The following is a 17,826-nucleotide window of genomic DNA, read 5'->3' as shown; positions in this document are numbered from 1 at the left end:
GTTAGCTGGTCCTGCGTAATTTTCACAAATCGATTCGATGAAATTTTACGAGTGAATTTTAGAAATTCCGAAGATTACGTAATTCGAAAGAAGAAGGAACGACGCTCGGAAACGCGAGAGGAAGGAATGAATGAAAACGGCTAGGTGCAACAGTTAGCTGTTCGCAGGTACGTACACGATGTGTACCTGCGGACACCACTACGGTGTAGTCGATGTTAACTATACGGTCGAGCAGCCGAAGCGAAGATAGTAGGTCGTCGCGCCGGACGCGATGCCCTCTTTCGACTATACTCTCTAGACGATGCTCCTTCTTCCTCGCTCGCTCTTCGCCGTGTTTCCTCGATCTCTGTTTTACCTCCTCCCCCCCCCCCCTTGTACCCCTTTCCCTCTTTCCCTCTTTCCCTCTTTTCCTCTTTCCCTCTTTCCCTCTTTCCCTCTTTCCCTCTTTCTCTATCAAGAGGAACGACGATTCGCGAGACGATACGTAGCAGGTCAGACTCTAGTCGAGTTCCAGCCGAGGATCGACTTCTTTTCCATTGGCAGCTTTCTTTCCTGAGAAATGTCTCGCTCTGTCCTCGCGTCCTCTCGTCTCGTCTCGTCTCGTCTCGTTTCGTCTCGCTTCGGCTGTTGTACGCCTTTTAACGCGAAACGATCGCGCGCGTCTTGTTCGATTGTCTCGCAACGGTAGCTTCTTTCCTATCGTCGAAAAAATTCGAACGGAGGCGTTGTTGACGTCTTTTGTCAAGTACTTGGAAAGATCGTGGTTTGCACCAAACGAGAAACGAGAAACGAAATTTGGATAGTTGTTCTGAGAGGTACGATTAGGGTGAAGTCAAGTTTACACCATATGCGTCGCTCGCACGCAAAAATAGTTACATAATTGACTTGAAATTGAACATTTTTAATTACAAGTACACCTTATGGCTGCTCATTTGTTACGAAATCTTTTCTCGCGATGACTAGATTTACATTTGGTGTAAAGCGATTTTGTTACGTTGCTGCTAAACGGTTTAAACGCGGGAGTAGCAGAATTACGAATATCGTTGTATTTGAAATAAAGTTGTCGATGCAATCGTAGTTAAACAGTTACACGAAGACTGCATATTACGGTTGGGGGATTAAAAAAACTAGGCGAATTATCGTTCGCAAAATACACGCGACACCCACGATGATACACCGTGTGTATTATAACGTTACACGTTTCGTCCAAAGTGAATAATTCGCGTCACGTACCTGTTCGATAATTCTTTACGTTGCATCCATCGTGTTCGCGTATATTTTAGAGCCAACGTTAAACCACTATCCTTACCCGTAAAATATCATCGAACGGTACGTCGCGTCCTTTAAATCGCTTAACGAATGAAATACGCTTAAAATCCGACTCGCGACGGCGAGCTGCGCGAAACGCGTCGCGGACGAAATTACGTTAGACCGAAATATGTTGCAGAATTAATGTAAACAGCAAACGGTCGGCGTACAATGCGAAAGACGCGCACGGGCCGCATTTTCATTTAACCGGCCGGATACGGCAGTCTCGCGGAGAAAAAAAGTCTTTTCGCGATGGTTTATGGAGAAATGTGGAAAAGCCAATTCGTGGGCTAGCGTGCTCCGAAGACGGCTCGATGGTGGTCGTTTGGTAGGAGCGAAGGCTGCACGGCCGATGACCAGTCGCGACTAACGCACGAAACTAACCTATCTCGCTAATAATTCGTGGTAGAAACGGGGGATCCCGGCTTCTGGAAATTAGCGGCTGCGGTTCACCAAACTGGCATTTATCTTAGCTTCTAACGCGTTTAATTGCATTCCTTGCCGGTAGCTCGTGCCGTCCCAAGCACAGAAACGAAACCGAAGGCTCGCACGTGCGTTTATAAATAAAAAATATCGCTCTAGTTTTTATCGCTCCAAGATGCAATAAAAATCTGCGTGCCTGCTATCGACGTTTCGACGATTATCATCCGACATATATTACATAGAGGATGTATATGTATATCGTGAAACGAGTGGACATACGCTTAAGAAGCGAAATCGCTAGAAGATGCGAAGGAAAGAAAGAAAAGAAAAAATGTTTACGGTGTCCGGTGTAGCGATGTTTTTCACTTTTATAATTGCTTCGGTGACTTTATAGAAATGGATCAAAGTGAATTTTGCGTGGATCGAACTAACGCTCGCTGCGAAGTAAACACGCATAATGCGTATACGTTATTAAATTATTAAATTTTTAAACGTAACGTTGAAATCGTTTAACGTGTCGGTGTGGAAAGTATGGAAAGTATTTAGTCAGTGCCGTGTCGTCTCTGTTACAGAGAAAATATTTCAGATACGAAAGATTAACCTATATGAAAGTGTTTTGGTTGCGAGATCCGGAGATCGTTTAGTGGCAAGATAAAAAATTAATAAAAAAAATAAGCTCACGGAATAACGGAGAAATGGGTAAAAATTTAAATTAAAAAAATTTAAAAAATTATACTTCTAATTGACGAGTCTGAAAATTAGTAACATGGACGAATAGAGGTAGGAAAACGTAGGTTGATATAGGAGGTACGACTACATCGAAAGTGTTTTATGGTCGTGTAGTCGAAGAAGAGTGAAATCATTTAGTGCAACTTTCACAGCCGTTAGCGAACCGCTATTGATAAAGGCCGATGAATAGGGAAAAGAACGCTAACATTCTTCTTCTTTGTGGTCGTTTGAAAGGTGTAATCTTGTGGGTGACCGCGAGCTGCGATACACTGTACTTGTTTCACGAACCTGCACCTCCCTAGCCAGCGTAATCGAACGTCATCCGCGTGATTCTCGATCGCTTTAAACATCTTAACAGCGACGCCTAGCATTCGCCTTTTTCTTAAATAATAACGTTAATTTCGTTATTATCGTTCGTTTCGTTCTCGGTTCATCGTTGAACTATTATTTCAATTCTTCACCACGAATATCTTTTAAAGGCAAATAATTTTATGTTAATGAAAAATAAAAATGTCGAATTGGAATATCTTTATAATGTTACTTTCTTCTTCTAGAAACGATATCGGGGTAAGAGTAAAACTAACAAAACGAAAATATTTCTCTTTCGTTTTACCGTTAATCGTCCAATTGATGAATTAACGCTCGATAACAGAAGTAGCAATAATATATCGCAACGAACGTAGCGCAATGAACCAATTATACATATAGACGTATATGACGTATGTAAAGTAACGCAATTAGGAAAATGCCTCGAACGTGTTTCAAAATATCGTATATTATATAAGGGACAAGTATGTTTTATAAAACGTGTACACTTAATTTCAACTTTCGTTTCGCGTTATGAAACAGTAGATGGCAACAGTTATTTCCTGACATCAACACATTTTAAACGCCCGAGCAAAGTCTTTAGACGGAAATCGAAGAAATACGAGTGTTAAAAACGGAAAGCGGAAATTTCGGAATGTGAAGCCAGTAGAGCCCAGGGAGCGAGGCGTAAAGAGCAGGTACCAGGCGAGAAATCAGGACTTTTAAATGTAAACCGACGAGACGAAAAGCTACAGCTGGAACCAGCGGTATACACTCATTGTCAGTGATAAGTTCGTCACGTTCGTGAAACAATTCGTAGAAAAGAAGGAACGCTGCAGCCAGTGAAGGACGGAACGGCCGTTTATGCGCTTAATGCACCGTCGCGTCGCGCCGTTTCGCATAGCAGTACCGGCGTGCGGTGTTCTTCTTTAATTAAAATCCCACCCCGCGAGTTCAGACTTGGACAAAAGAGCGTACACTCGCCACGGTTCTCAACCTGATTCTCACGGTTAGGGCTACGCGCCGTCGTTTTAATCGTCTCCTTGTAATTGGATCGCCTCGGTTTTCCCGACAGTCTCCATTTTTGACTAAAGAACAAACGATTCCCTAGTTAAGATGTCCGAGTTCTTATTACGCTACTTCCAGCCGACCAACATTTTCTCGTTATCTAAAATTACAACTGCGAAAGAGCAAAAGATCTTTACTCGTTGCCAGACAGTTAAATATCCCATAAATGCACAAACGTTCGCTGTCCACTTTTGTAGTTTCTTATAATTTCTATCGAGTGGGAATTTCCGCATAATTACGTCTATGGCAATTGGAATTGCTTTCCTTTTTATTTTATGTAAACGACGATTAATTTTACATTCAAGCAAACGATGCATTCGGCGGTAGCATTTCTTGGAATTCCTGTAATTATCCAATTTCCACTATAAGTAGTAAAATACTAAAATACCGATGTAACGACGATAAGAGACGAACTCGAAAGCAAACGTTTCGTATAAACGATTATATCATTTGTTAAATATCAACGCGTGATTTTTATACCGATCGTGACAACGAGAGACACAGGCGATCAAATATAGCGTTATAAATTTGATATCTCGAATAGCATCGTATATGTGTAACAGAATCGCCGATGTCTGTTTTTTTTTTTATAAATACAAAGCGATAATTATTTTCTAAATCGTTCGTGTCAAATTCTTTGTCATTGCGTAACGCTGCTAAAAGCTTGAAATTGAAATACAAAGTTTAACAAATATTATTACGTGCTCCTTTAACCGTTTGTAAAGTAAAACGACAAGGTCGATTATACTCGGAAACACTTTTTAATCGCACTCGTAGCGAACGTGGTTCGCTAAAATCTGCATCTGCTTGCGAAACAAGTTGGTCTTAAGGAGAACACGGCTTCGTTCGCATGAAAATGACGCGTGATCAGCGTGTCGTCGGCCAGCGAATTTTCTCCCGACATTCTAATTTCCCGAAGACGAGCTTACGATACTCGTGTTATCGAAACGCTCGCGACACGTTGGTACCATCGCGTCGCTCGAGCTGACTGACCCGGCCTACATTTTCGCCGCCATATACAGCGAAAGAGACGGTCGATATTACGAGACGTCGTGGTTTCTCTTGGTAAAATCGGCTATCTTATTTTCGACGGTGTATGTTGCGAGTACGTGGACCCGCAGAATCGGTGGAAACGCGTTGCTTTCTAAACGAGCGAAACTCGGCCGCTTCGACCACATTATCGCGCATTTCGTGTTTTCGACGGATCGCTCGGTCTTTCTCCGTTGTTTTCGTTGGCACCGAAGTTTGATTGGCGCTGTAACGAAATACGATTATCGCGATCGTACTGGTAAAATTAGAAACGAAATTGGAAGATGCATGTTGCAACGGATGGTGGAAAACGAACCGATAGTATAAACGCCGATCGTAAGTGTACTTGCTCGAATGAAATCATTGCGTTAGCATTGCCGGGCGAATAACGTAAAGCAATTTTATCGGATTGTTTGGCAACACGACAGTTTCTTGGCTCTGTCCTGTTTCGAGGCACGTCTCGCGGTGGCGTGATTCGACGGACATCGTGATAAAGCGAACGTTCTAATTAAAGGCAGGACGCTGGCGGAATCGAACCAATTAACTAGCGTCAGTTTTGTCCTCGGTGTTGGGTGAAAGTGTGTGCCGTCCGATGGGCGGCGGATACGAACGATGGGCTTCCCGCTGGATGACAATGGAAAAGTGAAATCAGTCTGGATCTTCGTACGGCTACCGTGCTTCCTTCGGGCACGGAGGTGGTTCTCGCGCCTGGCTTCTTCCATTAGCGAAACGTATCGAACGTGCGGGGGAGTAACGAAAGTAACTCGCCGTGCGGACGCTCCATAAAGAAATTCAATGCCGAACGCTATACAATACAGACCTTTTCCACTCTTACTTTCCGTTTTCTACTTCTTTCTTTTTATATACCATTCGATCGTCTTGATCTCAACTTGCCATATAAATTTCTAATAAAATCAAAGACTGCCGTTACCAAAGCACACGTTTTACCTGCGATTTGATATGTATCAGATTATTGGAAAGTATTATTGGATTATTGGATAGTATTTTTGCCAGTCGATTTATTCTACCGTATTCCGTTGCGTGTTATACGTTTAATTGCATTCCTCAAAAATTACTTATTACGCATTTCTATAAAAATATTTGATGGCAAAGATACTTGTTCCAGCTTCGAATCTTTCAGGTCATCCAAAGCAGTTCAAAGTAGATGCCCGTGTGTTACTCGATAGATAAATGCGTGTATTCAAATGCTAATCGGTTGACAATCAGCCAATTACGTACCAATCTACGACCATTTCGTCACCGTGGCAAAATACGAATAACAAAAGTCGGAATATTATTTAACGAGATACCAATTCTATACGTATATCGTACGCTGTCTTCAACTTTTGCCTAAATCTCGCTGCGAATGTTCTAGTCGAGCCAACCTTTCTACGTCCTATCGAACGTTTCGAAACTGTCGATCGCAGCGATATTCGAAGATATCTTTGATCGTTTAAAACGTTTCATAGATTTATCGTCTATTTTTTGGCAGACGCGTCTTTGAATCTGACTTTGTAGCCATCTTAATCCACGAGAGATTAATTAAAATAGGGAAATTAAAAAATCAACAAAAATTATCCTATCCTTGCGTGAACTCCGTTTATCGAGATGAAATCTTAACGAGGTCACGATCAAAGATACACCTCTACCGATTGAATTTCTTTATTTCGCTATTATTTGAACTATTATTCGAATCCATCTGCCAAAAGGAAGGATTCGGATAACAAATAACGCGTTTACAAATAACGAATAATCGCTGACGAGGACCGCCACGTAGATGGAATAGAGAAATCACGAAGGAAGTTGCCGTTTCTCAACGATGCTAGTTGAGATTAAATTTGCGTAAAGATTACCGCGTGGAAATAAAATCGCCGCTCGCTGGACAATTTTCTCGGCCGTTTTCGAAATCTCCAGAAGAGTAGAATGCGCGCTCGGTCACGGCTCGGTCTTGTCCACAATGAACGCCGCGTCGCTAGGCGATTTCGTTTCACGCATCGACCGGTTCCGCGATACTTTTCTATTCAGAAAGTCCTTAGACCAGATCGGGTGCAGGTGCAAGTAGAACAAGAAAGCGGCCAGGTATGCGTAGGTACGGTCGACCTGGCTATCGGTCAGGCACGAACTGTGCGTTTCCTGTTGATCGCGAATCGTCCTTTTTTTTTATCGTTTCATTACGATTAGAAAAGTATCAATCGATATTTCGATACTTGTTATCGTTCGACTATCGTTCTTTCTATCGTCTGTAGTTTATTTGTAGGCGTCGACCGTGTTTTTCATGGTACGTTGAGCTTCGTTGTCAAATTTTGTCAACATATCGGTTTTCCTTTTCTTATTCTGATTTCTGTGAAATCGTGTGCAGAGTTCTTTTTCACTTTTCTAATAGTACCGCTATATCGTATATTTGCGGGGTTCACGTCTAATCCTCTTCTTTTCACTTTCTTCCGTATGGAACGTTTTTTGCTCCGATTTCCAATCTTTCTTCCTTCGGACGATCCTGTTACCATACATTTGAACGAACGCGATCATCGGATGATATTAAGTCGAACGAATCAATTATTAATTTTTTATTTCCTTTTGAGAATTAAAAAGCTAGCGTATATTAGAGCGTTATTCCGATGCCAGATGACTACGTTATAGTTAATCGGCGATTTTTCAAATTATATTTTTAATTACTGCGCGTGGCGGAATATAAGGTGACACGACCAAGTTACGAAGACGGAGAAATAATTACGAACGAAAGGCATCCTATGGAAGATGCAAAAGCTTTCTCTCCGTTTTGATATAATCACGAGTAGGAGTTGAGAAAATGATTCAGTTAATGGAACACTTTCAGAGATCTTGTAATAGTATAGGTTTCTTCGAATTAATTTACGATATAAGCGTGAGAAAATCGTCGACTTTACTCGTATATACGTTAGTCGATATCGAATCGTTTCTTTTTACTATTTTTTTATTTTATTTTCTTTTCGTTAACTCGCGTAGAAAATTTATATTCCGTATATTCTTCGGTCTTCGCTTTCCATATAATCTTTCTTCGGAATTGACTCGGGAATTGCTCGAAATTGATTCAACGTAACGAAGCAGAAATAAAATATGACGCGAGATCTAGGTAACATCTCTATAACGTTTTTTATCCGACACCTGTAAATGATTACGAGCATTTATCATGGTTGTCTCCTTTTTTCTTTCTATCCGAGTGAAATGAATTAAATTAGCTTCGTTAATCTCGTTGGACTCGCTTGATACGAAGCGATTGGACAGAGTACTACTTGAGAAAACGATAATTTATGGTTTTATCGCGTATAAGAGAGCACCACAGTGAGACGACGGACAGAAAGCGGTTGGTAGAGAAAGACGCTTCAGTTTCGTAACTCTATTGTAACAGGAACTCGAGTAATTTCAGGAACCTGACTACATTTGTACAGTTACTTTTCGCCTTGTCTATACGTGATCCTTGTTCGTGATCTTCCTTCTTTTCTTTCTCTTTTTTTCTTTTTTTCTTTTTTGATAACTGCGACGTTCTGCGTACCATAAAATGGTTTTATAAAATGGTTTCGCTCGCGACGACGGATTAAATACAAATTGTTCGATTACAGCGAATTAAATCTTTGATATTGCAAAAAGCGGAGAGTGGAAAGTGGACAAAAAAGAAAAATGGCATCGACCGAATCGATAAAAAGCAAAGCAATGTATGAATGAGACACAGAGTCGGTAAATACATGGTACTTTCGTTTGTAAAGAACAAAAGAGATCGTCAATGCGAAAATCAATTAAATACGATACAACACGTATACGGGTAATGAGTATCAACGCTCTTGCAACATAGCTATTTTATCGTTTTATGGTTACAGGTGAAAACACGATAGGGCTCGTCCTTTGCTTTTCATGGAAAAGTTTTGGTTTTAGTTCAAATCGGTACGCTACATTAGTGGCACACGGACTGCACAAATGCACAAACCAATTAATTAGGTCTAACGCGATTAAACGAATATTATTCGTTTCTAACGACACGGAATCCATCGGGTTATTCCCAGCCAATTGTTTCATATTTAAACTGTTTCAATTTTAAACTCTTTTTAGCCGCCAAGCGACGTTATTAGACACTTTCGATATAGCACTCTTATCATATAACGATAAAACGTATGAAATATTATTTCGTCGTATTTGCTTCCGTTGTATATACCGATAATTTTGTCGAGACTCAGCTCGTTGAACAAATGTAAATTATTCGGAGTAAGCCTATTTATTCGGTACATGATTCGGTCGCGTGCGTATGTCAATTGAGTTAACCTGGAATGCGAAATCTGTGGGCGTTGGTCAGAACTCTCGACATCCTCGATATGCGTACGCGATCGATTTGAACCGAAGAATGTCTGTTGTATAACAGTACCCTTGTTTTCGGTCGCTTTTAACCGACTCACTTAGTCGTATTAATACAAATTCTGACCCATGTAATAGCTGCCAGCATGTGTCGGATGCGACTCGTGACTCGCATTCGTTAAACCGCGATTGCCTCCTCAAATACAACGAAAGGCACGAAGCACGGGTTAAATTTGAAAAATCCGTGTCTTTTGCACAACAATTTTTATCGATTAATAATATGAGCGAACTGGATAATTAACAAGCACGACAAAAAACCGTAACAACTTTTGTGATGACAAAAAAAAAAAAACGTGGCAATTTTCCAAACTTTTGATTTTCAAAACTTCGCAATTTTACAATTGTTCTGTATCAGCGGATGGAATGGAGTTTGTACGATTCGCTTGCAAAGCTTCGGTTATTTTACTATCGAATCGCTTAAATCAATAAAAGCCGAAGCAATGTGCAAACGAAGACAGTAAATACTTACTTACTACGCTATACTTTTAATCTGTCTAAAAACTTTAGTCGGAAATGTTTACTTATTTTCAGTTTATTATTTCCAAACGATTTCTAATTTGTTATGTCAGGCGAAAAAATTTTTAACACCGTTAACTCGCAACTTCCGGCTTACTAAATTTCACTAATAATACATTAGTTTAATTGGACAAAAGCACTCGATTCGGTTGAAATTTAAGCGGGTATTAGTTACACGTTAGATTTTCATAGCTCCCTTTTGTGTTGTTTTCTTGCTATTACTAAAATGTCGATCGTGTTAATCGTAATGATTTTATGTTTTTTTTTTTTTTTTTTTTGACAAAATAGCGTACAAGTGTTGCAATTTTCTTTTGTTTTCTATTATAAATCTGCTTATCGTATACTTTTATTTACTTTTATTTACCGTATTTCCCTATTTTTATCGATATTTATTTTATCCTTCGACAACGACGTTCTCATTTTTCCGCCATTTCTCAAGTGCCAATGGAACTATCGCAGTACGAGGGAAATTAAAGTGTCTTTTCGTTTCCGATATCTTTGACATCTATCGCAGGAGGAACTTGGACCGTCGAGCTGCGCTTGATGATCTTCAAGGTCGGATCGGTCTGACAATTCACAGCACAATTGCATGGAATCTCGAGCACCGTAACCCGCATTCGATTGGCATTCCGTGAAAGGTTGCAACGACGAACAACGTTCGTGGAATTCCTAATGCAACTCGCTTCTTCCTCGCTTTACTCCGGTGAAACGAGCCGGAGGTGCTCGAATCGAGCTCATTGTCATTCGCTGTATTTCGAAAAGGACCGGCGCAGTAGACGCGGTGAAATGGAAAGAAAAAACAAGAAAGGAAGAAATAAATGGAGGAAGAAGGGTAGAAGATAGAGGATAGAGGAAGATTTTCCGGTACCGTGTTGCCAGTCCATATTTCTGGTTAACTCGCCGTTATGACTTACCGCTGAGTTTCGAAACGCAGCCGGTTAAATTGTCTTTCCACATACGTGCGGAGCCTTGGAAAGGGCAGTTGGCCCGTCCGTCATAAAACGCGTCATTCCTTCGAGTCGTCCGTTAAGAGTCGTTTAACAAATACCTCTTATTTTTTCCTGCTTCGTCGTAGCTTCTGTACGCGTTCTCGAACCTCGATTACGAACATTTTCCCATTTAACCCTACTGCGACCCTTCGAATAAGTTCAAACGAAATTTAAACGAGAAATCGCTCGAGATATTTTCCGAAACGACCGAAAGAACGCTGCAGAGTTAATATTCATCGAAACTCGTATTTTCCATACGATTCGAAATATAATTTGCAAAATGCATCTTGGATGGTTAATGTTTCGTCTATTAAACGATCGACGATTTAGTAGAATAACTATTATTTAACTGGTAATCGCAACGACGAGTTGCAGGTAAGTCGCGGTCGATGTAAAATGCGCTTGAAAAGCTAAAGAAACGTTCGTTCGTATTTTTCAGAGGGTAAATTGCGAAGCTCCGCTGGTGGACAGTAGCGCACTGCCTTTAGAACACAGATCGGTTTACGGGGCACCGGCGCAATATGGTCCTCCTGCGACGCACGGCGCCGAGGAAAATTGGCCGCTGGCGTCTCCGGACACACCGCAAATAAAACATTTGCAGGTGCAATGCGAGAAGACGCACATGCGAGTAAACATCGAGTTCGACAGGCCGTTTTACGGAATGATCTTCAGTAAGGGTTTCTACTCGGATCCGCATTGCGTTCACTTGAAGCCAGGCACGGGTCATCTGAGCGCCACCTTCGAGATCTTCTTGAATTCCTGCGGAATGAGTTCTTCCGCTAACCATAACGTGGCGGCTTACGGAGCTCCGACACCTTCCGGTAGTTACGTGGAGAACACTATAATCGTTCAGTACGATCCGTACGTGCAGGAAGTGTGGGATCAAGCGAGGAAGCTGCGCTGCACTTGGTACGATTTCTATGAGAAGGCAGTAACCTTCAGACCCTTCCAAGTGGATATGTTACACGCCGTTACCGCCAACTTCCTCGGCGACAATCTGCAATGCTGGATGCAGATCCAGGTTGGCAAAGGACCATGGGCCAGCGAAGTCTCCGGCATAGTGAAGATAGGGCAAACCATGACCATGGTCTTGGCTATCAAAGACGACGAGAATAAGTTCGACATGTTGGTGAGAAACTGCGTTGCCCACGATGGCAAAAGAGCACCTATTCAGCTGGTAGATCAGTATGGTTGCGTTGTTAGGCCGAAGATCATGTCAAGGTAAATAATAATATCCTTTCGTCCCATCGTAAATTGTAATTTCTTTGTTCTTTATTCGCGATCGAGCGATTGAGCGTATACACAGTTTCGTAATCTTAATACTTTCGATATTGTCCACTCTATTATAGACTACGAAACAAGGTGTAACGATTCTTGGTTGCTTGCAGATTCCAGAAGATTAAGAACTTCGGTCCGAGCGCCTCTGTCGTCAGCTTCGCTTACTTCCAGGCCTTCAAATTCCCCGATAGCATGAACGTTCATTTTCAATGCGTGATACAAGTTTGTCGTTACAATTGTCCGGAGCCAAAATGTGGACATCCTGGTCTCGAGTACGGTGCTCCTGCCACGGCTCTCACTCAGGAATACGGTGCACCGGTTCATCAGAACCTTGGTGCCGAATATGGAGCGCCACCGGTACCCGAATACGGTGTACCACCGGCGTTTGCCGATCCTCGGCATCCTAGCGGACCGGCTGGAGCTTACAGGTAGATGATAACCGCATATAATTAACATAATAAATTATGGTACAATAAAGCCAGCGAAGATGTTTTTAACGACGCTCTTCGTTTCGTATCCGGAGGACGAATTAATATCGTTTCGTTGCAACGACGTATAGTCATTAATTCGATACGTTGATTGATTTGATTCGTTGCACGTTATTAGCGATTCGCAATTTCCGTTGTTTTATACGAAAACGTTTGAAACGAACATTACTTTCGAAACAGCGAGCAGAACGCGGATGTAGTACCAGCACCGCAAGCGCAAACCTCATCTTCCTCGCCGAGTTCGACGCCGGGAGATGCGACGGCCAGTAGCTCGCCGCAGAGCCCGCAAGATAACATTCACCTTCCTCCGCCCCCTCTTCCTGGTCATCCAGCCGGGGCCTATCAGACCGTGAAGAGAAAGGGAACCGCCGGTTCCGAGGAGCTCGAGGGTAACCTGGCCACCCTCGGAGGTCGACCGAGGTCGGTCGAAGGTTTTCCAGCCGAGCTTAGAGGTGCCAGAAGGCGAAGATCCGCCGACGAACATTTGCATGACGATGATTCCGTGAGTATTTACTTTGCGTGGGTCAGTTTATCTATAAAAAAATTAATCAACTTACAAGGTGCTCGTAATATGCGAAGATGAAATAAAACAAATAAAATAAATTTTCGGTTAGCTTCTGATTCTTCCAGGTTCTGATTATTTTATATATAGAAAAATATCTATTTGTACAAACACGCAGTTATCGGCTGTAGAATTACAATTAGAATGGAATTTGAAATGTAGAATGACGAGTTTGATCGAGGTAGTACAGGTACGATTTAGGTAAATCGAATAATAAATCAGATTTTGCCAAGAAACTTGGTTGTCACCAGCATTTATCGTATTAACGCGGTGAATCGTCGTTGCGTATCTTTATCGGGGATATGGTATATCTAGCTATTGACTCTGTTGCTGCGAGTAATAACAACGATCGTACGATAATACAACTGAAAACGATGTAGGAAGTATAGTAAGATTTCTTTTCTGCAAATACGTCGATGTTCGTTGTTCCAGTGTACGAGTATCTTTATTATTTATTTGATCGTTGTCGAAGAATAAAAGGCTTACGATACTCATTCGATCGTTTCGATTTTCCAGAGTATCTACCGCACTGTCACCTTAGTCTCGAGCCACGTGTACAAGCGAGCAGCTCAGGAGATGACGGACGTGAACACCTCGAGGACGATTCAGGTGGTCGCGCCAGGCGACGTGAACTTCGCCTTAGGCACAACGAATTCCAGCAACGATACCACGGTCGTTATCCAAAACGCCAGCGCCTCGGCCGATCCCGAGACCATCTGCATGAGTCTGCCTGGTTTCGTCGGTGGTCTCGTGATGCTTCTTCTCGTAGTAGTAGTCGCATCCCTCGTCGCGGCGTTTCTTTTCGTCAGGGTGCGCGCCGTTGACCGGAAAAATATCGTGGCCGGAAGCGGCTTCGTGCACGCGGCGTACGCAGCGGATAACTGCAGCGTGCCGAACCCAGAATTCGTCAAGGTGGCCAACTGAGGTCGCGACCGTGAAAGAAATTCGATGAAGAACGAGAGAAAACGATTTCTCGAGGATGGCCGATCTCGAGGACGGACACCGTGCTGGAATATTATTTAATTTTTATGGCCGAGTTACCTCGAACATTCTCTCCGTTCTCCTTCGTCGTTCGTTCGATTTTCTCTTCCGGAATTCAGCTTCTTTTCCACAGGCCTCCTTCCTTAGTCGAATCTTATCGTTGGTCGATCGAACGTGTGCTTTTCTCTTCGATCGAGTTTGCTTGAACGAAGGAACGGACGGAATGTTCGGGTACCGTGTAAATAAGAAACGCACTAGAAACGCGACTCCGCAGCAGAGAGAAGAAGAGAAAAGGAGGATGAATCAAAGAATCGCAAGAACGACACGCATGGAACGCGTTTCACCTGTCGCGATCGTGCCTGTTAATCCTTTCACTGCCACGAAGCACCGCGTACCATCGGGTTGTTCAAACTTTTATGTTTACCTCGATACGTTTGCAACGTAACCGCTCGCAACGATCTGTACGATTGTAACGTACCGCGCCAACTACCTTACGCGAGAAGATCGATCGTACGAAGATATGCGTTTAACGCGACTAACGGCGAAACGTTGTCCGATGCGGGTCGTTCCAGGCCGGACTCCGTGGCGCGTCATGATCGCGGTAATAAGACTAAGAAAAAGTAGCTTAATCACGCGTTAAGGCGGTAAGAATAAGTCACGGCGTGCTGCGAGGGTAAGGTTCGTGGATGATCGCCGGAGCAGTCTCGGAGGGCATTGTAAATAAGTCGGAAGTAGTCGGACGGCCCTACGCGATGCCGACGCGCGGATTTCTTTTTCGATTCCGCGTTCTCGATCGCAAACTGTGTGTACACTCGATTATTTATACGTTTGTATAATTCGAAAGATATTCCTTCTTGCAACTTCGCCGTAGCTCGTATCTCGTGAGCCACGGGTTCTGCGTGTTTGATGTTTCGCGCGACTGGAAGCCGATGTCTCTATCGGAACTCGTGACGATTCCTTCGTATGTCTTCTTATTTATATCGTTTTTCTTTTTACGCTATCTCTAACTCTCTCTTTTTCTCTTTCGAACGATCTAACCCTAATTTATTTGTCGAAATTACCCGCGAACATACCTCTCTCCATCTTCCTCATTCTCTCATCCCCTTTTCCTCGCTCTTTTGTCCCCCTTGTTCGCTTAGTATTTAAGATTTTCGAGAAAAGAATATTCCCTGGATACGGGAATATGTTTCAAGTATGTGTTTTAAGCACACGCCCGCGCTTACAGAAACACACGTACGTACGAATGTATATGTAACCTACGATGCAGACAGAGTTGCACATGTACACGCATACGCGGAAGTATATATGCGCGTGAGTTACATCGTATACATTGTTACACTGGCGCGAGCAACCTATACACTGAGACAAGATTTGATTATTTCATAATTATTTTAATTACATATTCATTTTTATTTATATAATCCTGCGTTCCTCTTCTTCGTCCTTTCGGCATTGGCTGTCATTCCCTAAACCTATTAAGGACCAAGCACTGAAACAATACGTTAAACTAACGCAAATGCAGCGGTATCGATGGATGCAAATAACGTAACATATACCGTACATATCATTGTGTCACGGTACAACGAAAGTAAATGGAATAACGGACACCTCTCGCAACTTCGATGCACAAGTCAAAGGCAAAGGTCTGCTACAGATATTTCATTCTTCTTTAATTTCATAAAATTGTAAGGTTTCGGTTTGATGGAGGAAGAAGATGGAGGAAGATACGATCACGGAAAATATATCGCTTAACTTTTCTTTCGTAATCGGACGACGTTAAAAAAGACGAAACTCGATAACGCAAAATTGGTCCTTGATGGATTAATTATTTCTCAATCGTGGAAAATACGTGAAAATCATTCGAAAAGTGCTCGAGATACGATAGGAAAACAGCTCGTATCGTTCTCAAGTTGTTCTATTCTATTTCTCGATGTTCTCCGTTCCTTCAGTCGTTTTACATTTTTAGGAAACTCCGCTTTATCAAGATTCGGAAAGTATTCACGAGCGGCTTCTATAACTGCTTTCTCTCGGATTTCTCTTCAGCAAGAAATTTTTTCAACCGTGGGAATAAACGCAAGTCAGAGACGGCTAATTCTGGCGAATAAAATAGATGTCGTAATAAATCGTATCTTGATTCGTTGATTTTTTCCCATAGAAGAGCCGCGCCACGTTTGTATAGGATTGTGTCGGCTCAGTGGAAGTTTTTCGGTACATCCTTGATGTTTTCTTGTACGTGGCGCACACTGACTCGATGCGTTATAGTTGCTCGTACGACTTAATTTATTCATTTATGGAAAATTTCCAGATGCAAATATTTGCAGAGTGCATATTATATGCAAAAATATACAAATTATTCAAAGGAAACTACATATCATATAAAATTATAAATGTGAATTTGAATAAACAACTACGGTAGACGTATAACGAACGAAAATCTTTAATAATAATTAATAATAATAATAATAATAATAATAATTCAAAGTTGCTGTAGGAAAGAGTTCGTAGAGAAAAATGAAAAATAATAATTAACAAACAATATGAAATTGAAAATATTGTTCAAATTATAAATATAAATTATATAAATATTATTCAAAAATATATCAAGGAAAAAACGTACGATTTGGGTTGTTTTTATTAACGGAGTAAGCAATAATTGGCAAATAATTATTATTTTTGATATATTTTTATTAAAAGAAAGAGAAAAACGGAAGACCGCCTTTAAAATTATGTATTTTTCAACAAATTTTCAACCATCGAAGATTAACGCACGCGGAAGGGGAAAAATGAATGTACAAGAATTATCATGTAAAATTCAGATAAAAATGCATTTAAACCGCGTTGAAGCTGTGTTTATAGAAAATTCCGGTGAAAATTGCATAATTACGTGAACTTATTAATTGGTAATTACAGCTGTTATAAAATCTCGTATATGCATGACAAAATTTACTCCTTATTAGATATGTAAATTGTTAAATTATTAAAAATACGAGGAGGATTTATTAATTTTCAATAAGAAGGATAATCTTAATAAATTCGTTATGCTAAAGAAAGGATAAATTTCAATTATCGTGGACGACATCTAGTTCCTGACATTTTCCAGACACGCAACAACGGTCTATACTTGGCCATCATAAGTTCACGATATCTTGCTGATCTTCTGACTTTCTGGATCTTTTCGGCTATGCCATCCATGATCATGTCCAATTTCGAACGAGACGGTAACAGTTCCTCGAATTTGCATCTGTTACAAACAAAACGATAAGTACATCTTTTATTCGTTTATATCGTAGAATCGATATGATCTCGACAAAATTATGAAGCAATTACTTACTTCAGCATACCGTGTTTTAGGCTCGCGTCCACGAAATAAGATTCTACTTCCTCGTTTAAGTTTAAAATCGTACCCAACTGTATTCTACAATTGGTAAAATGAATTGCGCAATAAATTGTCAACTGGTACCTCTTGCAAAATAATCGATCAACTGTTATTAGTGAACTGAGAAGTTATAAATTCTAGGCTATAGATTCTTTCTACAATTCGACAATTTTATGTTAAATGGAAGACAATGAAGTGACTTGTAAAACCCGTTAATGTTATGCAAAAGAATTTACTAATACTACTAATAATTCGTAATTTATAACTTATCAAATTTCGCTAAAGCCATTAGATAGCTTTCCAATAGTCGCATCGACCATACGATACGAAATAAATTGAAATAATCTTATACGAACTATTATAACTCGATGATATTCGTTTCAACGTTATATC

General features: G+C 41.2%; 1 protein-coding gene across 13 annotated transcripts in view; it reads left to right on the top strand.

Annotated features, from left to right (window-relative positions):
• dyl (transmembrane protein dusky-like) overlaps positions 1-15,478 on the top strand; it is a 61,954-nt gene extending 46,476 nt beyond the window's left edge. For all 13 annotated transcript variants that reach the window (XM_076618484.1, XM_033337787.2, XM_076618489.1 and 10 more), the window contains 4 exons: positions 11,188-11,969; positions 12,137-12,454; positions 12,695-13,016; positions 13,593-15,478. In XM_076618484.1, coding sequence (XP_076474599.1) covers positions 11,188-11,969; positions 12,137-12,454; positions 12,695-13,016; positions 13,593-14,000 — 1,830 coding nt within the window. In that variant the 3' untranslated portion in view covers positions 14,001-15,478. The remainder of the gene's footprint in view (positions 1-11,187; positions 11,970-12,136; positions 12,455-12,694; positions 13,017-13,592) is intronic.
• Positions 15,479-17,826: the final 2,348 nt, after the last annotated feature.

This window comes from Bombus vancouverensis, chromosome 5, assembly GCF_051014615.1.
Source record: "Bombus vancouverensis nearcticus chromosome 5, iyBomVanc1_principal, whole genome shotgun sequence".
Classification (NCBI taxonomy): domain Eukaryota; kingdom Metazoa; phylum Arthropoda; class Insecta; order Hymenoptera; family Apidae; genus Bombus; species Bombus vancouverensis.
This window is presented reverse-complemented; position numbering and strand designations above follow the sequence as displayed.